The sequence below is a fragment of the Xenopus laevis genome, chromosome 4S, assembly GCF_017654675.1.
Source record: "Xenopus laevis strain J_2021 chromosome 4S, Xenopus_laevis_v10.1, whole genome shotgun sequence".
NCBI classification, from domain to species: Eukaryota; Metazoa; Chordata; class Amphibia; order Anura; family Pipidae; genus Xenopus; species Xenopus laevis.
In genome coordinates this window covers 111,324,774-111,351,006 of record NC_054378.1, presented here as the reverse complement: position 1 = coordinate 111,351,006, position 26,233 = coordinate 111,324,774, and the positions used below count along the sequence as shown (strand labels likewise).

Sequence of the window (26,233 nt, the reverse complement as noted above, 5' to 3'; positions counted from 1 at the left end):
TTGTCGGAGGTCGCGGGAAAAATATTTTGTATGCACACATGCGCAGAACCACAGCACCATGCACAAAGACGCGTCGCCGCGCACATGGCGCACTGGCCAGCAATGCAGGGGCGTCCGGAGGAGGGCCCTGGAGCAGCAGCCCTGGTGGGCCCCGCGCCCCCCAGTCTGACCCTGTACTATAGTTTATATAAACAACCTGCTGTGTAGCCATGGGGGCAGACATTTAAAGCACAGGATACAAAGCAGATATCAGATAAGCTTGGTTATATACAATGGGATTCTTCAGAACTTATCTGTTATCTACTGTGTGTCCTGTGCTTGAATGGCTGCCCCCATGACTACACAGCAGCTTGTTTATATAAACTATAGTAGAATTTCTGAAGCAAACACACCAGTTTTACCAGTGCAGAGCAACAATACATTATATTGCCATTCCTTTAAAACACTTTCATTTTTTGGCGTTACTGTTCCTTTAAAAAAACAAGCTGCCATACTTTACTGCCTTTTTAAGAGGGAAAAAAGGAAGCCTATATGAGACAATTAATACTTAACTGAATGGCCACTAAAAAGCCACAATCTGGACGATACAACCCTTTTGGTGCTACAAGAGCCCAGGTTTTAAACGACCTAGAACTCTGAGCAAGACCCATAACAACCGCTGTTCAGTCTCTTTGAGAATGTGTTTTCTCTCACTACTCTGTTTTATTTCATTTGCTCCTTCTGTTTGGCAAGTGTCTTCTTCAGTTCTCGCAGATTCTCAGTTAGAACCTCTACTTCATCCAGCCGGCCATTGTGCTTGGCATCAAAGATGTACGCCTTGATGTTATCAATCTGCTGCAGCAGCAGATCTTCCTCTATGACCTCTTCTTCCTCTGGGGTCTCCTCACTGGCCTCAAATGGGTTCCCTGGGACATGATCCTCATCAGTGTCAAAAGGATTCTGGGAGATACCTAGTGCACTGTTACTGTCTGTGGAGCATTCAAAGGGATTTTTTGAGGCAGGGGCTGATAAATGTTTGTTATCCTCTTCCTTACCATCCAAGTCATCCTCATCATCCTCGTCAAAGGGATTATATTCCTTCCTGCCATTATGATGTGTGTGGTCAGGAAGGGAAAGTGCTGGTTCCTCATCTTCAAAAGGGTTAGAGGGTGTAACGGTAATCTTCTCAAGTTTGGGCAAAACAGGGGATGTAGTCATGGAGTGATTTGGAAGGACATAGTGGGGCTCCATGTCCAGTTTGCTTTCAGTAATATGCTGGGAGAAAAGGGAATCGTTTAGGTCACATTTGGGAAGCTGTAGGTCCAGAGCCGCCGTCTGTTTTTCCTGCCACCCCAGTGGCTGCCTCTGCTCTCTAAAATCCAAGGAATGAGTTCTGTTGTGCTGAGCTAAACCTTTCAGTTGCTCACGTTTCACCTCTCTTTTCCTTAGCACCTCCAGCTGCTCCCACTGCATCGCCTCCTCCTCAGCCAGAACCATAGACATCTGGATGGCTGTTTCCACCTGTTGCTCATCATACTCCTCCTGCAGTTGTCTAAGGTTATCCTCCAGCATATGCATCTCGTCCACTCGTCCAGCTTCTTTAGCTTGCCGGATGTACGAAGTAATGTTTTCAATCTGCTGGAGAAGGGGGTCCGACATCTCTCTATTTCGAGAGTGTCCGGATGTTGGGAGCCAGCCCTCAACTTTACGAACCTGACCACTCGGAGACAGAACACCGTTACGTGCATCTGTTTTCTTTTCATCCCCTGCTCTCTGCACTTCAGCCTGCAAAAGAAAAAACTTAGAAGCTGCTGCAAACAACCTTTCCCCAAACACTCACAAAAATACATGTGCTTTCTGCCAAGTGCAGAGTTTATAGGTATAAAGAGTTTGACATGCGGCTTAGTATCGGCACAGTCGATTTATGTCTATGGGTCTGGCCACACGGGCAGATTCGGGGAGATTAGTCGCCAGGCGACAAATCTCCTCTTCTTAGCTGCGACTAATCTCCCCGATCTACCTTCCGCCGGCTTAAATTAAAATCGCCTGGGGTCAGGCACTCGGAGCACTTCGTTTTCCAAAGTCGCCCGTACTTGCCTCAAGAGGAAACTTCGGGTGACTTCACCCCTAGGCGATTTTCATTTTAGCTGGCGGAAGGCAGATCGGGGAGATTAGTCGCAGCTAAGAAGAGGAGATTTGTCGCCTGGCGACTAATTTCCCCGAATCTGCCCATGTGGCCAGACCCTAAGGCTGTAAAGCAGGAAAAATTATACCGTGAAGCCAAGAAGCGATTCTACAATCTATAGAAGGGAAGGCTTATCTATTTTGTGACTTCCAATACCTTTTGATTTTTTGTGAGATTGGGGGTGATGAGTATTTTTATACAACTGAACAAGCACATAGGCTGTTAGCAGCAACAGCTAAACTGTAATGGAGATGTACTTACCTGTCTCTCTCTCTGCAGCTTCTGCTCATTTTCCTGCCTCCGCTTCTGTTTAAGCTCCTCGTATTTTTCTTTAGTTGGCAAAGACATCAGGCCCAGTAATTTTTCCTAAACAGACAGAGAGATGAGTAGCAGAAGAGACGAGTCAAGAGACCTTTATGTAAGTGATTCAGTCTGTAAAACAGTGAGAGTCTCATTACTCTGTTCATTATAGAGATTCATAGTTGCAATTACTAACAAGAAGTCAACGGTTCATGCTACTGAGTGAGACGCGCATGTCTGGAACTCAACTTCCCATTGCTGGTAGATGTACTTTAACCCATTATATGCAGTGGCCCTTTGAGTCCTAATCTATTTGGGTATTACATTTTAATAACAATGTTGCATCAGCATGTTATATGCTGAGATTCTAAAACAAATTAACGTTGCGGAAGAAAATAAACAAATAATTACCTGAACAAACAAGGTGGCAGAATATCTCACCATCTTCTGTAACTGCTGTGTTTTAGGGTGAGGCTTGGGCTCTTCATTCATTCCAAGGGTAAGAATCTTCTTGCTGGCAAATAAGGCAATGATTATATGGATAATATACAGAAAAGATGCAAAAAAATAATTAAGGTTTATTTGTTCCAACGTTTCAATTCCATCTTGGAACGTCCGTCAGGGAATATAAATATATATATAATATATATATATATATATATATATATATAATTTATTGATATGAATAAATAGGATAGGATAGTATAGGATACAAGCAGCTTTATATTTGTACTCTCTTTATAGCACTCTCTTTATTCACAAATAGAGTGCTGACCTTTTGATGGTACATATTAATACTTTGATGTTGGAGCACCATGTTACTGATGATATATATTAACCTGCATTTTATGATCATTTAACCCCAGGCTGTTGGCATGGCACATTTGCATATATCACATATACAGTACAGACTGCTTATAAAATGAGGTCACTCACCTTAATGCATCTATTAACTCGTAGTATTTTTGTAACTCAATCCGGAGGTTATTGGTATGGTCCAAATTGTAGGTTGTCTCCCCAGCACTGAGGATATAAAAACACAAACAAAGATGTATATTATTTCTGCAAGATAATTACCCCCTGCCTATTTCACAAACAGCAGATCAGACCTAAGGAATCCGTAGGAACGACAAGTGTGGGTGTTTGAGATACAGAAAGGCCTGTTCTTTTGTGTAGTACCAGAGAAATGAGTAAAAGAACAAAATTACCTCCCACCCACAGGAAAATAAAGTTTATATCTACACCTACAGCAAACAAGAACTGTGGAATTAAATTCTTTGTTATATAACCTCCTACCTGCTCTATGGAAGAACTCTTCAACTGAGTGTTATGGCACACAAAGGGCTTTGACTGCTGATATCAAAGCTCCAGGGACACTTTCCACTTGGAGAATAAAACACAGGCCAATACACATGGGGTCATTATCATCGGAAAAAAATTTTTTTTTCAAAACGTCACAAAGTCACATGACTTGGGGCAGCTGGGAAATTGACAATATGTCTAGCCCTATGTCAGATTTCAAAATTGAATATAAAAAAAATCTGTTTGCTCTTTTGAGAAATGGATTTCAGTACAGAATTCTGCTGGAGCAGCACTATTAACTGATTCATTTTGAAAAATTTTTTTTTTCCCTATTTACAAATTTTGGAGATTTCTTTTGGATACAGCTGAGAGACTGTGTGAAGATCGGCAGGAGAAAGTTAAAAGACTAAAACTTTTTTTTCCTTGTCACTTTTTGTTTTGTATCCCCAAAAAACAAGTGACCAGTGCAAAACTATTAAAAATGCCTATTGGGGACAAGCAGCCTATACAGCTCATCCAATTGAGTTATTCTGCTATATTCCCACACTCACTTGATAGACTGAGCCATTCTGATATATTCGGGCGCTTTCTCATCAACTTTCTCCATACAACTTCGAAGCTTCTGTAAATTCAAACACAAATAGTAAGCATTAGAAATTCATGCTCGTCGGGTGTGCTACACGAGGAGTATATTATGATATGGTGCAAAGGCAATACTTTGTCTGCATTATCACACAGAGTATAATCCCATCTCATTCGCTAGAGTCCATACTGTACCTGGTAGTATTTCACAATCTCAGGAGAGTGCTCTTTCTCATCCAGCTGCTGCTCACGTTTCAGTAAAGTGTCCCTGCAATGGTGGCAGCAACGTATCTTGTCATCGTCCTTCTCCTCCAGCACGGAGCTCACACTGCTAAGGCTACTGATGCTTCCTCGACGCGACTGCTGAGCACTGCTGCTGGGGGACAAGTTGGGGCTGCCGTGTGCAGACAGTGAGTGTTTGCTGGCACTGGTTAGCTTGCCTGTTAACAAGAGTGATATTAAAGGGGAACTATCGTGAAAATTAATATTTAATATAAGCCATTATACTGAAATAAGAAACTTTCTAAATATAAGTAATTGAATATTCTACATTGTTTCTGAAGTAATCAACTGTATCTTCACTTTAGGGATGCACCGAATCCAGAATTTTGGATTTGGCCGAACCCCCGAATCCTTTGTGAAAGATTCGGCCGAATACCGAACCGCGTCCTAATTTGCATATGCAAATTAGGGGTGGGAACGGGGAAACATTTTTTACTTCCTTGTTTTGTGCAAAAATTCACGCAATATCCATCCCCTCCCTTAATTTGCATATGCAAATTAGGATTCGGATTTGGTTCGGCCTGGCAGAAGGATTCGGCCGAATACCGAACCGAGTCCTAATTTGCATATGCAAATTAGGGGTTGGAACAGGGAAACATTTTTTACTTACTTGCTTTGTACAAAAATTCACGCAATTTCCCTCCCTCCCTTAATTTGCATATGCAAATTAGGATTCGGTTTGGCCTGGCAGAAGGATTCGGTTTGGCCTGGCAGAAGGATTCGGCCGAATCCTGGCCGAATCCCGAACCGAATCCTGGATTTGGTGCATCTCTACTTCACTATTCCTCTCTCAGCATCTGTTTCTCTTCATTCTGTCTTCATGCAGCAGTTGAATGTCAGTCATTGACAGTTAGATCCAATATATCTTATAGAGGGGCTCCCTTTCCCAGCAGATGAATTATATCTCACTCAAATAACTGTTTCCAGTACCAACAAAATCTAACAAAATAACTGCCTTTTGCACAAATTCTGTATGTAGAGAGACATGATGTCTGGTGATTTAAAAAGAGTGAGCTCTAATACATCTTCTAGGCAAAATGAGCCCCCCTATAAGATATAATGGGGCCTATTCACTAAAGGTCGAATAAAAAAATGCCTTAAAAATGTTATCACATCTTATATTTTTAGAATTAATGATCTATTCACTAAAAGTTCACTTGTCTAACTATCCATCGTGCGGCGCTCAATTTCCTCCCTGGCTATCTCCTATAGAAGGCAGGGAGGAAAAATTGAGCGCCGCCCAATGGATCGTCGCCCTGTCGCCGTTTCTGAAGAGGAGCACAAGCAGAGAATCGGTAAGTAATTTCTTAATAAAAGCTTTGCGAATTAAAAGTGAAAACTGTCTTGGTGGGTTTTTTTTCATTAAAAAGAAACAACATTTTTTTTTTTTTTTTTTTTTTAAATTATGTTACTGTTTTTTTAAGAAGTGATATTTTTACGTCCATTTTAGCCGAATTGTGTGCGGTATTTTATAGCATGCGTTATTTTGTGCGATATTTTACGGCATTTGATATAGTCACACATTCTTAGTGCAATTTATAGCACCTAAGACATTCGAGATGCCACTGGCAGAGTAGAAGTCTCTTTTTACAGTATTCCAGTCCTTGCTTTCCCTGGGAAATTTAATATAATTCCATGACACAGAACAATAGTACATTCTGGATCTGCTCAAGGTATCATGAAAATGTGTTAGTGGCTGTAGGTAAGTCTCCAGCTCGTCATAAAGGTCTTTAATTGCTGCTCTAAAGCTCCTCACTACTTCTTTCTCTATTAATTATCCTCTATTAATTATCTGATGTTGTTTAGTAAAGCCTACTCCTGGGAAGTGTTAAATTTCACAGTAATTATCGCACTATTTTATGCTTTTATCGCTTAAAAGATGTTAGTAAATAATGCGTTTAGATTGAGTCTATTCTATAAATATCACAATACCGCTGTGCAGAAATGTAGAATTAACACTTGCGGTATTTCTATTAATGCATGCGAAAATACATTGATGAATTGTTCCTTAAATAACGCGTCTTAAATAACACACAAAACGGTCATCAGCCCCATTGGATCTAACTGTCAATGATTATTTGACATCCAACTCCTGCATGAAGAGAGAACGAAGAGAAACAGATGCGGAGAGAGGGATAGTGAAGATAAACTTGATTATTTAAGAAACAGTACAGAATTTTTAACTGATTGTATTGAGAAAACGTCTTATTTCAGTATGCAGAAGCTTATATTACATATTCATTTTCGCGATAGTTCCCCTTTAACAATTCCACGACTCTGGGAATATGACTTAGTTAAAGGATATGACTACAGGAAGGGTAGGGAGAAGTAGAGAGTCCCGGTTTAGGAAATTCTTAGGGGAGTCGAAACTGAAGCCAGTGAGATAACTGCACCCAACAGGAATGGCAACAAGTGATGTGGCAGTCACAAAAAGAAAAGGAAAAGCAAATTAGAATTAGTGGGAGCTGGATATGTGAAACTATTTCTCACTTGCAAATGGGAGGGTGATCAGTTCTGTACATCTCTTGCACATGATGGATCCACAGAGCCGACAATGATGCCTCCTGTTCCGGATGGTGAATTTATTCCCACAATCTGGGCAAAATGGCACGTCCTGGTCACTCACCCACGAAACCACTGATTTCTCTATAGCTGGGATTGAGGCAAACAATGATTCAGTGCTAGTCCTATTCACAATGGACCATGCCACATACAATAGTATAACCACCTTACCTCTTATCTTGGCAGATTCCGTATTAACTCGGTCAAATGATGTCAGCTAGCAACAGAGATAGGATGTTAGTTGCCATGTCTCCCTCTCATTACAAGAGTAACTAATTGGTGACAGCAAACCAGCAAAACCACCAAACTGAATTTACCTTTTCCAATCGGATAATCAGTTTATTCACTTCCACTACATAATGATCAATCCGGGCAGCCCGATGCCTTTTGAAATTTGACAGATGACTCTTCATTGCACCTACCAGCAAAGAAGGAGAATAGAGAGAAATGTATGTATGTGTGTGTGTATGTGTGTGTGTGTGTGTGTATATATATATATATATATATATATATATATATACACACACACACACACACACACACACACATTCAGAAAAGATCAGCACTCTCAGGTCTTTAAATTATGAAATACATTAATAAAGTAGCAAAGGACAAACGTTTCGGCCTACCCAAAGGCCTTTCTCAAAGTGCCAAAACTGACTATGAACATGCCTTAAAACTCCAAACTGGTGGGAAAACAACAGCTTTAACGATGTCACATGATCAGCGTCATTAACAAACACCAATTAAACATGTGGTTACAATACACTCTGGTAAAAGCAAAGGTTAAAAAAAAAATAGATATCTATTGATATCTATCATGTTACTTTTAGGAACTTTTTAGCAAGTTTTAGGTGGTGTATAGTAATTCGAATTCTTAAATGGCTAGAGTATGATAAATCTCGAAAATCTAATTCAAATTTTTTAAAAAAACTCTGATCGAATTTGGATAACTCCCTAGTCGAATTTGACAAGTTTGACCATAAAAAAAAATTAGACCCTTGATAAATCTGCCCCTTAGTGTTAAGAGGCCCGTAGAGCTTATACTCAATGGTCTTCCAGTGTGACCTATATTCTGTAAAGTCCTTATTTATAATTTCATGTGCATTATAATAATTAGTAATGCCCACACTCTGCCTTCCTGCCTCCAAGATACTGAAGAGATGTTAATGCCCCCACCAATAATAAACCCCTGGACCTACTAATTTTCTTCTCTTTCAGTGGACGTCTCTTCAACTTCAACATCTACTGCTTATCACACAATGACAACATGTCACCACTTGAACTACAGGAATTAAAACAGAGAGTTCTGCAGTGATCAAAGAGAGTAGAATTGGTGAGCCTACAAAGCTGAAGCCCTGGTTGAAGTCACACAGAGCACCATAAATAAAGCGGGTGTCAGATTGGCTAGTATGGTGTTATAGAAACACACGTATTAGAAGTTTACTACTAGTCTCTAACTATGCCATGAAAGGTAAGAGCGTGTACCTTAAGTAGATGGTGAATATAGAGAACACTTACTTAGACCCTTTAATTGCCAGCAGTATAGATAACTTTTTTTATATAGTTTTTGAATTATTTATCTTCTTTTTCTTACTCTTTACTGCTTTCAAATGGGGGTCACGGTCCCTATATAAAAACAAATGCTCTGTAAGGCTAAAAATATATTGTTATTGCTTCTTTTTATTATTCATCGTTCTATTCAGGCCTCCCCTATTCATATTCCAGTCTCTTGTTTAGGTTGCTAAGGTAATTTGGACCCTAGCGTCAACATTGCTGAAACTGGATGATTTCTAGGACAGACATAATATCAAAGGCTATTGTGATACTAAACACTATAGTTATATAGATATGGGTATATAGAATTTATGCGAGAGTAGGGAGGGGTGTGTGTATGGATGCTGGGTTTTCATTTGGAGGGGTTGAACTTGATGGACTTTGTCTTTTTTCAACCCCATTTAACAATGTAACTGCAAACTGAAGAGCTGCTGAATAAAAAGCTACATAACTCAAAAACCACAAATAATAAATAATGAAAACCAACTGCAAATTTTCACCCTCTACATTATACTAAAAATTAATTTAAAGGTGAACAGACCTGTCACCCACACACAAAAAAACTCTTTTCAAATAAAACATGAAATCCAATTTCTATTTTTTATTACAGCATTCATAGCTGTCGTGAGATCATTTCAAAATCTCAGCTGTCAATCAAAAATTGTCTGCCCCTCCTCTATGCCTTAGGCAGACAATTACTTTCACTTTCCATTCAGCACTTCCTAGATGTCACTGCTCTCCCCACATTCCCCCGTTCTCTTAACCATTTAATTGTGTAACCAGGGCACGGGGATGGACATCAGGTCCCCCATTCTGGTGCACAAACAAGATTCTGAGATGATACAAGGCTTGCCTTAATAACAGTGTCCACAAAATGGCTGCTTCCTGCTTGTTATAATTATGAATTCCCAGACTGAAGGAAACAGGATTCAAATAATTTATATTGTGTAATTAAAGTTAATTTTGCTTGACTGATGTGATAAAATAGGATTTTGAATATTTGTTTTGGGTAACAAGTTGCTGTTACCCTAAGCCCTACCCTGTCCATGAACAATGATAGAATACATAGATGGTGCTTTGCAACTTTCATCTGAGAAAAACTGCAGTCAGTTCCCAGTAATGAATATATTTTGACTAATACAGCGGGGAAACTGTAGAAACGGTTGCCCTTCTTACCAATCTCCTGAGGGTCCCACATGCAAGGATCCACTCCTCCATAGCTGTAAGCCTCATATCTCTCTTGGCTGCCACCTTCCGCTCGCTCGCCATCTCTCTTCAGCAACTTGTTCTTCGCTTTCTTGGCAATTTGTACAAGGTCTGGCAGGGAAAGGAGAGATCAATAAATAAAATGAAAGAATAGGACTAAACCTGACAAATCGGTTCCAACACACCACTACAGTAGAACCCCCATTTTACGTTTTCAGGGGACCAGGAAAAATTATATAAAATCCAGGAAAATGTAAAATCAGGGAAATGTAACTTTTTCTTCAAGTACGGAAAGGATATAAGCACAGGAGTCAGTTTTACTTTGAATTACAATATTTAATAACAAGGATTAAAGGAGAAGGAAACCCCCTAGGTGCAAAAGCCCTCCCCTGTGTTGACCCCCCTCCCTCCTCCCCCCTGGCCTACCTGTCCCCCTGGGCAAATGCCCCTAACTTGTTACTCATCCCTCTGCGCAGGTCCTGTCCACGGAGTTCACAGGCGCCATCTTCTCCCGAGTGGTCTTCCGTTTTTGGCGCAGTAGGAGCATTTACCGGTACGGATCTACTGTGCATGCACCGAAAGTCACAAAGTTTTCCGATTTCACTTGGTGACTTTCAGCGCATGCGCAGTAGATCCCTGCCGGTAAATGCTCCTACTGCACATGCACCAGAGGATGCCGATTAATCCAGGAAAAAGACCGATCGGGAGAAGATGGCGCCTATGAACTCCGTGGACAGGACCTGCGCAGAGGGGTGAGTAACAAGTTAGTGGCATTTGCCCTGGGGGACAGGTAGGCCAGGGGGAGGGAGGGGGCAACACAGGGGAGGGCTTTTGTGCCTAGGGGGTTTCCTTCTCCTTCAAACATCGCAGGGTTAATGTTACACTATGGGGGCATGTGCAAGACTCTCTGTCAGTCACATACACAACCTAAAGCAATAAGTGATTGGTGCAGGACTATATAAGGGGCAGACTAATTGGAATTGACCATTTACAGGCAGAACCATGGCAAAATATACATCTGGTTAGTATTATATACCTCTTTATTTCACGAATAATTCATTGAGGAAAAAAAGCTGTTTTTGGGAACATCGGGACAAAATTTTGATGTACAATCTGGGAAAACATTAATTAAAATCAGGGAAATGCACCCATTGAAATGCATTGTAAATTTGTGGGACCACAAATAAAAAATTTAAAATGCCGGAAAATGTAAAATCAGGGTATTTTAGAACGAGGTTTCACTATATTTTAAAGACCTCGATACCTTCTCCAAATGATACTATATACACTGTGCTGCAGGATGCATTACCCTCAAATTCTGCATGTCCCAGCTGTCTGTTACATTCATCAATGCATAGCAGTCCTCAACAACTAGGGATGCAGCGAATCCCAGAATCTTTTGTGAAAGATTCAGCCGAATACTGAACCAAGTCCTAATTTGCATATGCAAAATAGAGGCAGGAAAGGGAAAAAGTGAAAAATGAAGGTTTACTTTCTTGTTTTGAAACGAAAAGTCACGTGATTTCCCTTCTCACACCTAATTTACAAATTAATATTCGGTTCAGCCGCACACAAGGATTCGGCCGATCTTGACCAAATCCCGGACCGAATCCTGGATTCGGTGCATCCCTATCAACAACAAACGTTTTGTGATCCATTCATTCAAGGGCAAAACTTTTATTGCACATGGAGGTTGTATATTGGCAAATGGTGCAGCTTATTGGCTTATGTGCAGTGTAACATGCAGCACCCACATATAACTACCGTATTAAAAGTGAAATTACTAATTTTATACTGATTTTCTGTGCTGCCTGCAAAGCTAGCAGAAATTCCCTCTCCTTTGCAGATGAACTCACTTTTCAGCTGCCCTTTTACATCTCTGTCCTCACTGTGCTCTTCTTCATAATGTGACTGGAGCTGATAGAAAGACTGAAGATCTTTCAGGCACAAAGGGCAAAGGAACCCTTCTCTCACTTCCCCCTGCTCGTCGAATGATGCCATGCTGGTGTATGGTACCTGGTCGCTGGCCTAAATAAGTCAGGTAAAGATATAATTCGTGAATATGAGATCTGGATCAGAAAGACATCTCTCACTGCTTCACATATCCCTGATAGTGAAACAAACCACAGAACATATATAACATTTATCTTTTTGTGGCATGACATTGGCTTAAGAACGCTCCCACAAACTATACTTCAGATATCATCAGGGTGCTAAGAAACCAGCAAGCCCCTCAAATTGCAAGACCATTGGGGGTGTACCACGGGTGAGCAGTGAAACTTAAGTTCAAGTGTAAAGCAGGCCATACATGCAAACGTGAAATTGTGTTAGCAGCATCATGGGCAAATAAGCTCTTGAGTTGTATTAAAAGGGACATAGATTCGAGGGAGGAGGGGGTTATTCTTACACTGTATAGAGCACTGGTAAGGCCCCATCTAGAATATGCCATACAGTTTTGGTCTCCATCACTCAAACAGGACATTATTGTATTAGAGAGGGTACAGAGAAGGGCAACTAAGCTGGTAAAAGGTATGGAAAATCTTAGCTATGAGGAAAGACTGGCCAAATTGGGGATGTTCACGCTGGAGAAGAGGCGCTTAAGGGGTGATATGATACCTATGTATAAATATATAAGGGGATCATATAATAATCTCTAGAATTCTTTATTTACCAGTAGGTCTTTCCAGCTGACGCGAGGTCACTCATTCCGATTAGAATAAAAGAGGTTCCGCCTAAATATTCAGAAGGGGTTTTTTACAGTGAGAGCTGTGAAGATGTGGAATTCTCTCCCTGAATCAGTGGTACAGGCTGATACATTAGATAGCTTTAAGAAGGGGTTGGATGGTGTTTAGCAAGTGAGGGAATACAGGGTTATGGGAGATAAATCGTAGTACAAGTTGATCCAGGGACTGGTCCGATTGCCATTTTGGAGTCAGGAAGGAATTTTTCCACCTTTGAGGCAAATTGGAAAGGCTTCAAATGTTTTTTTTTTTTTTGCCTTCCTCTGGATCAACTAGCAGTTAGGTAGATATATATATAGATTAAAAAGGTTGAACTTGATGGACGCATGTCTTTTTTCAACCTAACTTACTATGTAACTAGGTATATAAAACAAAGGTTCGTACAATTTTTGGGTCGTGTATGGAGTGTCCCGACATTTTTCGTGTCATGGCGACTGGTCGTTTAGTCGATCGGACACGTTAAAAGATTTCTATCAGAAACCGATTACATCTCTGAAAGTATCGCTTAACTACGGTAACTAAATAAATTGGTGACTATCACTACTATTTGTCGGACATAACTTTCGTACAATTACTGTCTGTCAATGAATGGCCAGAACATCACTTGATTTTTTGTTTTTCCTATTTTATTTAATCTGAATGGTTAGCAGTAGATCAGCAGACTGAAGCAAGGGATCATTCTTCATGTAAAGTTTAAAATCTGCACGTCTATGGCCATCTTAAGTGTGAATTGGGAGAACGGCTGGAGACTGCAAACAGATTCCAGTTATTGTTTAACAACTGTAACTAAACTCCATTGTTAATTCTTAATAGCTGCTGGGTTAATAGTATGTGGGCAGACAAGGGCATTTTCCTAAAGGGCAAGCAGAATATGATATTGGTTAGATATTACCTTGGAGTTAAAGGCAGCGGCCATTAGCTACTTGCTTTTTATTGAGCTCATGGGCACAATATTGCATATATATTTCAGGATATTGATGGAGTGTTTGTTACAGCTAAACCATTTGCCTTCCATTCCCACCAGAAATATCCACCCAACCAGGGAACCAAGTGGTGCTGGACAGAACTGGTCCATCCCAAATTCACCTATTTCACGGGGGGCCTTATTTATCAAAGTCTAAATATATCTGACGTTTTAAATGAAAAAAAGTCAGACCAAACTTGAATCCACAATTGGAACTTATTTATTATTGTTCCCAAATCGCTCGATTTTTTCAGGCTTTTTCCCGAAAACCCAGAATTGTTCTGATTTTTGCCCGAAAAGTCTGAAATAGTCAAATGTTAAATTGTCTAGTTCCAGCACAGACCACAGAAAATTCCAAATAGGATAGGGACCTCTCCCATTGACTTATAGACAACCACAGTAGGTCTGAGAAATGCCGGATTTTCAAATTCAGACTTTTACCATCCTAGGAGTTTAAAAAAATCTCTAAAAATTCGAGGTTTATTTTCCACTAAAAATTAGGATTTTAATAAATAACCCCCTGACTGTTTATTGTATTGGTTGTAACAATGAAGCTAATAGAATCCTGTAGCGATCTCCATGAATTCCTGGTACAGCACAATGTCTAAAAAAAACAAAATGTTGACCCAGTCCAACCCTTAAAGGGGTTGTTCACCTTCCAAACACTTTTTTATAATTCAGTTGTTTTTAGATTGTTCCCCAGAAATAATAACAGTTTACAGGGTCGGCGACCCCCCTCGCAGAGCTGCTTCAGAAGGTGAAAAATGACACTTTACACTTCAATAGTAGAAAAAACAGTCACACATAGTAAATAGTCAAAAAGTCATTGGAAAAGGTCGTTATTTCTGGTGATCTATTGTTAAACAACTCGTTGTTTGAAGGTGAATAACCCCTTTAACATAATTTTTCTGAACCACACACATTGAAATTTAATATGCAAAACACATTCGTTTTGCATCGCCCAATAATCAAATGACTGACAGATGAGCCAACCTATCAGTCATTTGACCAACTCCCACCGCTTCCCTTATGATTACTTGAACAATATTAGTGCTGCTTATTTACTGTAGGGGGGCAGAGAAGTGCGGTGTTCTATTCCAATGCATTGGGCTGGCCGCCTGTTGAACTGGAGGGCAAAGCCAAGCTAAGGAGCTCTGGTACCTAGGGCAAGGCTTGGAATCGCTTGTGCTATGGTTCTACCACACAATCACCTGCTGTATGGCAACGTTAGTAGCAGACACAGACCAAATTACAGAAGAAGGAAGATGAGAGACAAGGATCTGGATTTGCTAGATTTGGACATTTGGGGTTAGATTTATCAAAGGTCGAATTTTGACTTTTTTTTAACTCTAATAAATTCGACAACTCAAATGGGAGGTTATTTATGAAAAAAACTCTGTCTAATATTCGATCGAATACGAACGACCAGAAATGTTAATTGTATTCTAATCAAGTTTTCCTCTGAAAAAAAGACTCGAACGTCAGGAAGGCAATTAACGTCTTCAAATGGTTCAACTGACCTCTGCCATTGACTTGTACATGAACTTGGCAGGTTTTAGGTGGCGAATAGCCAAATTAGAATTGTTTCCAGGATCGAGATGTGATACATCTCACATCCGAATTCAAGTTTTTGATTTTAATTTTTTTTTTAGAATTTACCATTCAAACCTTAATAAATCGGCCCCTAAAATTGCACTTAACCAATTGTAATCCCCCACCTTGGTAAGAGCCTCAGCTGCCTACCCCTGGTGTACCAGCCCTGCTGGAGGGCATCTAGCAGCACCCGGGCAATGGTCTGCTATAAAAGTTTAATGGCTACAACCCTCAATAACATACGGACCCAGTCATTAACTAGGACCCCAAATTCTATATTTGTTATTGTTTATTACAGCATGGGGGGCCCAAATGTAATATATGTAGGTGGCATTCATGGGAATGATTGGGCTTGTGATGCTGGCCTGGCACAAATAGGGTTGCCACCTGGCCAGCATTTTACCTGGCCTGTAAAAATGATGGCTGATTCCAATGTTATTAATAGGAAAAAAGATTATATATATATATATATATATATATATATATATATATATATATATATATATATATATATATATATACACACACACATACACACATATATATTTATTAAAAGAATGACCAGCAACTCCGAGATATTGGTGAATTATTAAAAGGTGTATTAAAGAATCGCATGACAAGCCTTGTCATGTGATTCTTCAATACACCGTTTTAATAATTCACCAATATCTCAGAGTTTCTGGTCATTCTTTCAATATTTAGTTTATTTACCGTGCACCAGAAGCAAACTTCACAAGTAGAGTGCTGCCCACACTGAGCTCTATATATATATATATATATATATATATATATATATAGCCAGGTATTTTTTTCCAGAAAAGGTGGTAACCCTAGGCACAAAGCATGAATACATTGGCAGAACATTGTGGCCCTCTTGCCAGCTCTCCCCTGTACCAATCCCAAACCAGAGATTGCAAGCTCTTCAGGGCAGGGGCTTATTGTGTACTTTAACCCCTAGCACTTACACATTGATACTCACTAGCTAATGTGTAATAATTGCACGTGTGCAGCTAGATATATACATACCAGAGAATACACATAGATTTAGCGTTTGGCAACAGCACTACATGCCCCAGTTTAGAGCACACAAGAGGATGCTGGGATTTGTAGTCTGTAACTGAGGCTTCACCCCTGGATACAGCTACACTATTCACTCCTGGATACAGCTACACTATTCACTCCTCAGCATTCCTCCCGCCTATGTATCCGAGGAGCCCAGCAGGAGATCACATACCAACATCCCCTACACCTACCGCTCCAAAGAATTCCTCCTGTCACTGCCTCCGCTTCCTACAGGGCTTCCCTGTCACTTCTCCGGGCGCCATGGCTGTCACTCCCGAATCCATTGCTCTGGCATCCACGGCCAGGCTGCTACTCAGCCTGGGGAATGGTGGAGTAGATAACCGAGTCATCGATTGTCTGAGCGAGGGGAGGGCGGGACTGGAGAGGATATTGGGGCTGTGAGTGACAGGCGAGGGAAGGAGCGAGGAGATAAACGGGAAATGTGGGCTGGAGCTGGTGGGAGACAGAGGGAAAGGAGGAAGGAATGGTCACAGGCAGGAAGGATACCAGTGTAATAGACTCAGAGCTGCCATTAGGTGGGGCTTTTTTCTCAGGGGCCTCAGCATCCGAGGGCGCCTCTTTGACAATAGAAGTGAGCAGCAGTGTTAATTAGCTTCAAATGTGTATGCCTCAGGGCCGCCATAGAAATCATGGGGCCTCTGGGCACGCCCCAGGACCCGCCCCCCGGATTCAAGACCCGCCCCTGGATCCAAGCCCCGCCCAGATCCCACCCACTCCGCATCACAGGTAAAAGACCACACAGACATCAGAGGTAAAAAAGGTAATCCCCCCACCGACAAGTTATAAAAAAATTATTGGCGCCAGGGCCCCCCTTACAAGTTAAAAAAAAATTGGATGGGGCCCCTAAGAATATTTTTTTAAAAAAACATTGGTGGCAGGGGTCTATAGAGTATTAAAATAATACATTGGTGGCCAGGGGATAAAAGAAAAAAAAAACACAAATTGGTGTTCAGAGGAATTGAACTCATGGCTTCAAGACTTCAACTTCGCCTGCTTTCGTGACTTTGGGTCTTTTCGGGACTTCGGCTTCAGCTATTTTCGTGGCTGCGGGTCTTTTCGCCGCTTCGGACTTCGGCTGTTCAGCACTGCCGCAATGGAGACTTCGGCTTTCCAGTACTTCCACATTCAGGACTTCGGAAGGAGGAGGCACGGCTTTGTGCTTCAGTGCTGTCAAGCCTGGGCCCGGTACACTAGTACCCCCTGTGCCCCCCTGATTGCAGCCCTGGTTTGCCTAAAAACGTTATTTCCAATTAGGGATGCACCGAATCCACTATTTTGGATTCGGCCGAACCCCTGAATCCTTTGCGAAAGATTCTGCCGAATACTGAACCGCATCCGAACCCTAATTTGCATATGCAAATTAGGGGTGGGAAGGGGAAAATATTTTTTACTTCCTTGTTTTGTGACAAAAAGTCACACAATTTCCCTCCCCGCCCCTAATTTGTATATGCACATTAGGATTCGGTTCGGCTGGGCAGAAGGATTCGGATGAATCCTGCTGAAAAAGGCTGAATCCTGGACCGAATTCTTGATTTGATGCATCCCTATTTCCAATATACATTCATTACAACATTTCAGTGGTTTAAACGTTTATAAATGTCTTTGCTACTAAAAGCAGTGTCTGTTTATCCCTCCCCACATCCCTTTCTGTTCTCTGGGTATTGTTGTATTACATTAAACTTGGCAGCTGGCAAAAACTACATTACTCAAAATGGGAGACACAGGCTTTGCACATTAGGGTGAAAAAGTTTGGCTGTTTCCAAAGTACAAACTAGCCAAAAGCCCAAAAAGTAGCCCACATCTGTGCCTTGGCTAGTTTGTAGTTTCAAAACCTGCCTGGGCTTTAAATTAGTAGCCCAATTTATCTTGTTTATCCTTATTAATTGCATAAGCATCAAACATTACCAGCCAGGTAAAATACTGGCCAGGTAAAAACCTAGGCAGATTGGAAACCTTAATGCAGGTCTGGACTGGCAATCTGTGGGTTCTGGCAAATGCCAGAGGGGCTGTTATAAGATGCCATAGAAAGTCACTATTTAGTGGGCTGGTGGGGACCTGATAGGGCCTCTCTATAATTGGAACGCCAGGGCCTATTTTGACTCCCAGGCCTGCCTTAAAGGAGAAGGAAACCCCCTGGGCGCAAAACCCCTCCCCTGTGTTGCCTCCCTCCTCCCCCCTGGCCTACCTGTCCCCCTGGGCAAATGCCCCTAACTTGTTACTCCCCCCTCTGCGCAGGTCCTGTCCACGGAGTTCACAGTCGCCATCTTCTACCACGCTTGTCTTCTTCCTGCTTTGACCAGCGTCTTCTGGCGCATGCGCAGTAGGAACAGTTACCGGTACGGATCTACGCGAATGCGCCGAATGTCACAAAGTTTTCCGATTTCACTTCGTGACATTCGGCGCATGCGCAGTAGATCCGTACCGGTAACTGTTCCTACTGCGCATGCGCCAGAAGACGCCGGTCAAAGCAGGAAGAAGATGCTCGTGGGAGAAGATGGCGACTGTGAACTCCGTGGGCAGGACCTGCGCAGAGGGGTGAGTAACAAGTTAGGGGCATTTGCCCAGGGGGACAGGTAGGCCAGAGGGGAGGAGGGAGGGGGGGCAACACAGGGGAGGGGGGGAGGGGTTTTGCGCCCAGGGGGTTTCCTTCTCCTTTAATGGTGCCTGTGCCCCTACCTGTATGGACCACACTGCATTGTTATTAGAAGAATTGTATCTCGTTCTAATGAAAAACTTGACACACAAGAGTGCTGGTAAATGAGCCAGCTATGTCTACAGGGCAGCTTAATAGTAGAGAAGCCAACTCGGAACATAAAGGGCACCCATGGATTTATTGGCTGTCATTAAATATTGCCTATGTCTCAATATTAAAGTCAAAAGTTGTTATTTAGATATAGCTTTGTGACTTTCTCCCTTGTGGATTCCGATTTATCCAGGTCAGGGATTACCTTTCAAATCTGTCATGGTAAGTAATGGGGGGGGGGTTAAATAAGAACCAGCACTGCATTTGCTCCAGAACTAGTAACTCATAGTGACCAATCAGATATTTTTTCATTGAGCAGCAGGTCAACAAATAATCGTTACTGATTGGTTGATATTATTAACGAGTGTTTATTATGTGCCAACATATTCTGTATAACTGCATGGATTACCATACCTATGCCTGTTAACTGTTTCCATTAAATTGTCTTAATTGAACCCCTCTAGGTGTTTTTTTAGTTTATAAAGTGTTACAAAGAGGAGGGGTGTGTGTGGATGCTGGGTTTTCTTTTGGAGGGGTTGAACTTGATGGACTTTGTCTTTTTTTCAACCCAATTTAACTATGTAACTAACTACTATGTAACTACTATGAAACTATGAACTATATTATATTATATATATGCTATACATTACAACCCCGTGGCTGAAGCTTCTTCTGACTTTTACTGCAGTACTGAACACTCACAGAAGGAGGCGCACCGGGACAGCTTAAAGGACCAGTAACAACACAAAATATAGACTATTAAGTTAAACTGACATGTTTTTTAGTTCTATCATGTATATTTAAAGATCTGTTCTTTGTGAAGAACAAATGTTTATAGTGCGGCGAGTCTGCTATTAAATTTGCCGTGTTTAGCCATCTTTGTATCTGTCATCTAAGCTTAGGCACACACTTCCTAAGTCTTTTAGTAGAGCACTAAAATGCGTAAATGCTTTTATAAAATGTATTTGCTGAAATCTGGGCTCCAAGGTAAGTTTCCCAGGAGAATTAATCTGGAATTTCATTAACTCTGTCAGCTGGTTAGCTGGAATTTCCAAAGAATATCCCATTGAACCTCACCTACTGTTTTTCCGGCTTTAGGGTAAGTCCACACAGGGCGTTATGGGGAGATTTGGTCGCCTGGCGTCTAATCGCCTCTTTGTTGCGGCCACCAATCTCCCGAAACACCTTCCCTGACTCGGCGCTGACTAAAATGGAAAAAAAAAAACGCCGACACTAATCACACGCGGCGATTCATTTTCCATAGTCGCCACAATGCAGTTTTGTTCTAAAAGTCATTAGTACACCCTGTGTGAGTAACTGCCAACTTGTTTGAACTGAGCATGGGTACATTTTCTGAGTAGGTCCTGTAACTCAGACTCCTCTTAAGATTCGATTCATCATATATGCATTTTTAGAGTCCCTTTTAACCATAATATCTCAATTTCTTAATGGACCCACACTCTGAACCCTCGTCTTTTTACTGCTGATGTGTTTTTGTTTGTGAAGCAATCAGTCCTTCATATTATATTTTTGCTTTCCCGATTGCTGTTTTACAACACTGTTTGTATTTCCAGGTCCTAAAAGAAGCGTCTTTCCCGTTTGTATTTAAATAGCCACAGCCTGCAACAACCTTCCCTACAGTAATCAGGGAATGCAAGATTGATACCTTCAGCAAGGTACTGTAGGTTGACTAGCTCTAGGTGGTTAACACTGGAAGTCTTAATTATTTTGACCTTTCAATGTCAATTAAAGAACAGCTTTGCTGCTACAGCCATGGGACCTGTTATTCAGGAACTAAGGTTTTCCGGATAATAGATCTTTCCATAATTTGAATCTTTATACCTTAAGTCTACTAGAAAATCATGTAAACATTAAATAATCACAATAGGCTGGTTTTGCTTCCAATAAGGATTAATTATATCTTTGTTTGGATCAAGTACAAGGTACTGTTTAATTACTACAGAGAAAAAGGAAATCATTTTTAAAATCTGGATTATTTGATTATAATGGAGTCGATGGGAGATGGCCTTTGTGGAGCTTTCTGGATAACGGGATTCCGCATAAGGGATCCCATACCTGTATACTAGATCTAACTTCCAATACATCATTATTTCTGTTTATAAACCATAGACTGATAGTGGAATTATAAACAAACTGTACTTTAAAGGGCACCTGTTGCCAAAAAATATTATTCCCAACCAAAGGTGTGGGCTAATAGAGCCTGCACAGCAGTTGGGGGTAACAGTAGTTTATTTTTTAAATTGACACCCACCAATGCTAGACCATCGGAACCAGGAGGGAGCCGTGTTGGGGCAACACACATGTCCATAATGAATGCCACAACTTGCTCATTATGTGCGTGAGGTCAGAAGGGAAGATCAGGAATATAGGTACTCAATTAGTAACCCACCCCTCTCCACTTATCCATTATGTTGTATTATTTGAGAATAACGTGATAACATGTTCATGGGAACCAAGTGACCACCTCCTAATAAAAACATTTGGAAAATGAACCCTATCACTCAACCTGAATTCTCTCTTTAACTTCACTTTCTGCTTTGCTAAGAAATGTTCCTGATCCTCAAGTCTGTGCTGTCTGGATCTTCACCCTCATTAGATTAGAAACACAAGGGGGTACAGAGCAAGGCGAGGGTAGAGCACCCCTCTGACTTTGATCAGCCTGCAGATTAGAGGTACCTGTTCACTTGAGAGCAGAGTAGAGGTTTAAATGGCATCGTTTGAAGATTTCCTCTCAAGCTGCTAATTGGTCGAGCCATTAATTGATCAGGCATCTAATTAGGACTCCATGAGGATCAAGAGGGAAAAGTTCACAAGGAAAGGTCTTGGGTGATCAAATCTCAACTGATGGGAGACAATTGATTAATTCTATGGAAACCAATCAATCTGTAAGTGCACCGTTGCCAATGGTTATTAAAAGGTTTAATAACAGTTAACCCTTGGTCATCACTGAAATCTGCAATGCTTTCATGAGTACTGATGAGTCTGCACAGGGCTATAAGAGAACAAGCAGTGGGCAGTTATGTAGTGTAGAGCTTAAACAATCATCCACACTAACCTATATTACTTTTATTCCACAAATATATACACAGTGTGTGTAACCTTCATTCTATACATCTGTATTAAAATAATAGAAAGAAGCCCATTCCATTAAATATGTGTAAATAAAACATTATATTGTTTAGTTTAGTTATGCAGAAGAAGGCATTGTTTGCATTTAATTATAATGTTCCAACACAGTTGAACACAACTTTTAAATCTTGCTTAAAGGAAAAGGAAAGGCTGACTTTACTTGGGGGTGCCAAAAGTTAGGCACCTCCAAGTGATTGTATTTACTTACCTGAAACCCGAGGCCGGTGCTCCTATCAGAGGAAAACTGCATCAGTCCGGGGGTTCTTCCAGCGATCACCACGGATCGATTGCTTCTTTCTTTTTCCTTCTTCGTGCGGATGCACATGTGCAGTAGAGAGAAAAGCCAAACTTTAACAAAGAAGTCAGCTACTTCATTCTACTGCGCATGCGTCTACCGGGAGAAATTTGAAGAAAAAAGAAGCCAATCCGATTTGCTGGAATAACCCCTGGGCCGGTGCAGTTTTCTTCTGATAGGAGCACCGGCCTGGGGTTTCAAGTAAGTATTAGGGATGCACCGAATCCACTATTTTGGATTCGGCCGAACCCCCGAATCCTTCGCGAAAGATTCGTCCGAATACCGAACTGAATCCGAATCCTAAATTGCATATGCAAATTAGTGGTGGGAAGGGGAAAACATTTTTTACTTCCTTGTTTTGTGACAAAAAGTCACGCATTTGCATATGCAAATTAGGATTTGGATTCGGTTCGGCCAGGCAGAATGATTTGGCCGAATCCAAATCCTGCTGAAAAAGGCTTAATACCAAACCGAATCCTGAATTCGGTGCATCCCTAGTAAGTATATACAATCACTTGGGGGTGCCTAACTTTTGGCACTCCCAAGTAAAGTCAGCCTTTCCTTCTCCTTTAACAAGTCTCTAAAATATAATTACCTCTCCTCACTATGAGTTTACCTGTCTAAGCGTGTGACAATAGCACAGGAAAATATAAATTCTCGGAGCTCTTCAACTTATTCAAAATAAGCAAGCAAATTAGTACATCAACAGAAAAAGCAGGCGTCACGTCGGATGCAACGGAAATAAGGTAAGTAATGCTATTGTCTGATCGCGGGTAGCGTTTTCATCCGACAGTTTTGTCACGTCACATCAACGCTGCGACGCGATCTGACAATAGAATTACTTACCTTATTTCCGTTGCATCCAATGTGACGCCTGCTTTTTCTGTTCATGAGTTTTTGTGCAGCGCATCAGATCACGCCGGAATCGTCCGTGGAGTCCTGCCCTAATAATAATATAATTCTTATAATAGCTTTTTTTTTCCACACATGCAAATGCATCGGGACCACTGCTCATTCTATTCCAAATCAAAACATGAACAAAAATGAACAAATTTGTGTTATTCCTTTACAGAAAGTGAAAAAAGGGAATATAAGCCTGTTCCAAAAAAACAGCAGTGCCTGCATTCTTCTTACAAACTCATTCACTGTATAAACTGAAAAAATGTTTCAAGATTTTATTTTCCTTTGAATGACTGAACTAATATTTAGTTGTATAATCAGTGTTTCTGAGAACTGCTGCACATCTGTGTTACATGGAGTCCACCAACTTCTGGCATCTGTTACATTCCACAATTTCTTGCTTTTGACTCAGAAACAGCATTTTAGATGTCACCCCACAAAGATTTCTATTGGATTAAGGTTCGGGGATTGGGCCACTCCATAACGTCAATCTTGTTTGTCTGGAACCAAGATGTTGCTCATTTACTGGTGTGTTTGGGGTAGTTTTCTTGTTGAAACCCTCATTTCAAGGGCATTTCCTCTTTGGCATAAGGCAACATGATCTCTTCAAGTATTTTGATAAATTGAAACTGATCCATGATCCCTGGTATGAGATAAATAGGCCCAACACCATAGTATGAGAAACATCCCCATATCATGATGCTTGTGCCACCGGCTTCACTGGCTTCACTCTGTACTGTGGCTTGAATTCAGTGTTTGTCTGTGACCCCTAGACTCAAAAATAACAATCTTGTGTTGCGCCATTTCTCTTTAGGCCAGTCAATGTGTTCTTTGGCAACTTCAACTCGTCTTTATTTCAACAATGGGACTTTGCCGATAGCTTGACTTCACATGAGATCATTTAAGCTGAGCAGCCTATCATTTTCTACACTTCTTTATATGTTTTCCCCTCTTCAATCAACTTTTTAATCAAAGTATGCTGTTCTTCTGAACAATGTTTGGAACTACCCATTTTACTCAGAGCTTCAGAGAGAAATGTTATTAAGATAAATTTCGTATCACCCCTAAAACTTGTGTATGCACCATAATGGGGAACGTATTGCCCATGCCCATTGCCCTACATAATTATAGAGCCTGACGGGAAGGGGCAATGTGAAAGTAAAAGTAATTGACTGCCCTACCTCTATGCCTCAGGCATAGAGGCGGGGCATATAATATTTGATTGACAGCTCAAATATTTAAATACCTTTATAACAGGTATGGATGTTTTAATGAAAAAAAGAAATTGGATGAATTTATGGTCTATACATTCTGTTAGATATAAATCAGTAGTAATTAGCTATAGTAAGCAAATGTGTATGGTGATGCCAAGGAGGACAGGTTTGTGTAAAACAGACTAAAGATATAGGATCCATTATCCAGAAACCCATTATCCAGAAAGATCTGAATTATAGAAAGGCCATCTTCAATATACTCCATTTTATCAAATAATCAACATTTTTAAATATTATTTTCTTTTTCTCTGCAATAATAAAACAGTACCTTGTACATGATCAAAACCAATATATAATTAATCTGGAAGCAGAACCAGCCTATTGGGTTTATTTAATGTTTACATTATTTTCTAGTAAACTTAAGGTATGAAGATCCATATTATGGAAAGATACATTATCCAGAAAGCCGGATCCAAGTCCCATACCTCTACTAAGTGTTAGTAAGGTTAAAGGAGAACTAAAGCCTAACTTAAGAAGAGGCTAGAAATGTTGTACATGATGTTTTGAGCTTCTGTACCAGCCCAAGGCAACCACAGCCCTTTAGCAGTAAAGATCTGTGTCTCCAAAGATGCCCCAGTAGCTCCCCATCTTCTTTTCTGCTGATTCACTGCACATGCTCTGTGCTGCTGTCACTTACTGAGCTTAGGGACCCACTCACAATATACAGTACACATAGAATAGAAATGTCACAATATAAGGCTGATTAGTAATTAATACAGATAATTACTACACGGCAGCACAGAAACCAGTGCAATTAGCATCAGAATGTAATAATCAGCGCTGTAGCATCAGCTAATATTACAGACAAACCGCATTTTCTGCTTGATAATTTGGGACAACCCCTAAGCTTAGCTTCTCAACAGCTTGAGTCCAGGATCATTGCTGCTATTAAGATGCTGAAACTTTAGGCTGGTGCAATAAGTTCAGTATATAAAATATGACATTTTTAGCCATATTCATTTTTAGGGTTTAGTTCTCCTTTAAGTGATGTCTGGTTGCTATGGCACATTTTATCTTGGGAGAGGGGGTGGGGGGGTAAGTGGAAATCTCAGGATGCAGAAGGTACTAATCAATCATTTTCTCAAGGTCACAAAGTAAAGAGCCACTTCAAAAGAAATGTAATGAATGGTTTCTAGATGAATTGGCCAAGTGTCACAATAATATTAATAGGGTCATTATATTAAGCAAAAGATCAGGCATGGAAATGAAAAAAGGATGGTTAGAAAATATCTAGCCCTATAGTGGTAAGAGATAGCTGTGTCTGTACATACTTTGTAGTGAATTGCTACAACATGTCATGTAATCTTGGGGCAGGGTTGGACTGGGGGGCCCACTGGGGCTGCTTCAGTGGCCCTCTGTCCCAATGGCAAAGACTCGTCAGGCGCCCCTCCCCAGCCGCAACCCCCTTTACAGCCGCAGCTCCCCGCAGGTTAAAGGAGAACTAAAGCCTATCTCAATAAGTAGCTAGAAATGTTGTACATTATGTTTTGTGCTTCTGTACCAGCCCGAGGCAACCGCAGCCCTTTACCAGTAAA

General features: G+C 40.9%; 1 protein-coding gene across 2 annotated transcripts; it reads right to left on the bottom strand.

Annotated features, from left to right (window-relative positions):
• Positions 1 to 386: 386 nt before the first annotated feature.
• Positions 387 to 16,941, bottom strand: LOC108715861 (rabenosyn-5-like). 2 transcript variants are annotated; one of them, XM_041561714.1, is made up of 12 exons: positions 16,507 to 16,941; positions 11,812 to 11,971; positions 9,926 to 10,066; positions 7,510 to 7,610; positions 7,364 to 7,409; positions 7,121 to 7,282; positions 4,544 to 4,788; positions 4,318 to 4,388; positions 3,401 to 3,487; positions 2,876 to 2,978; positions 2,426 to 2,530; positions 387 to 1,764 (listed from the first exon to the last, which is right to left on the bottom strand). In XM_041561714.1, the coding sequence occupies exons 2-12, from the start codon at positions 11,954 to 11,956 to the stop codon at positions 703 to 705; spliced, it is 2,268 nt and encodes a 755-aa protein (XP_041417648.1). In that variant the 5' UTR covers positions 11,957 to 11,971; positions 16,507 to 16,941; the 3' UTR covers positions 387 to 702. The 2 variants fall into 2 exon arrangements, with proteins under 2 accessions (XP_041417648.1, XP_041417647.1); XM_041561713.1 differs by having other exon boundaries at positions 11,812 to 11,983; positions 16,507 to 16,940.
• Positions 16,942 to 26,233: the final 9,292 nt, after the last annotated feature.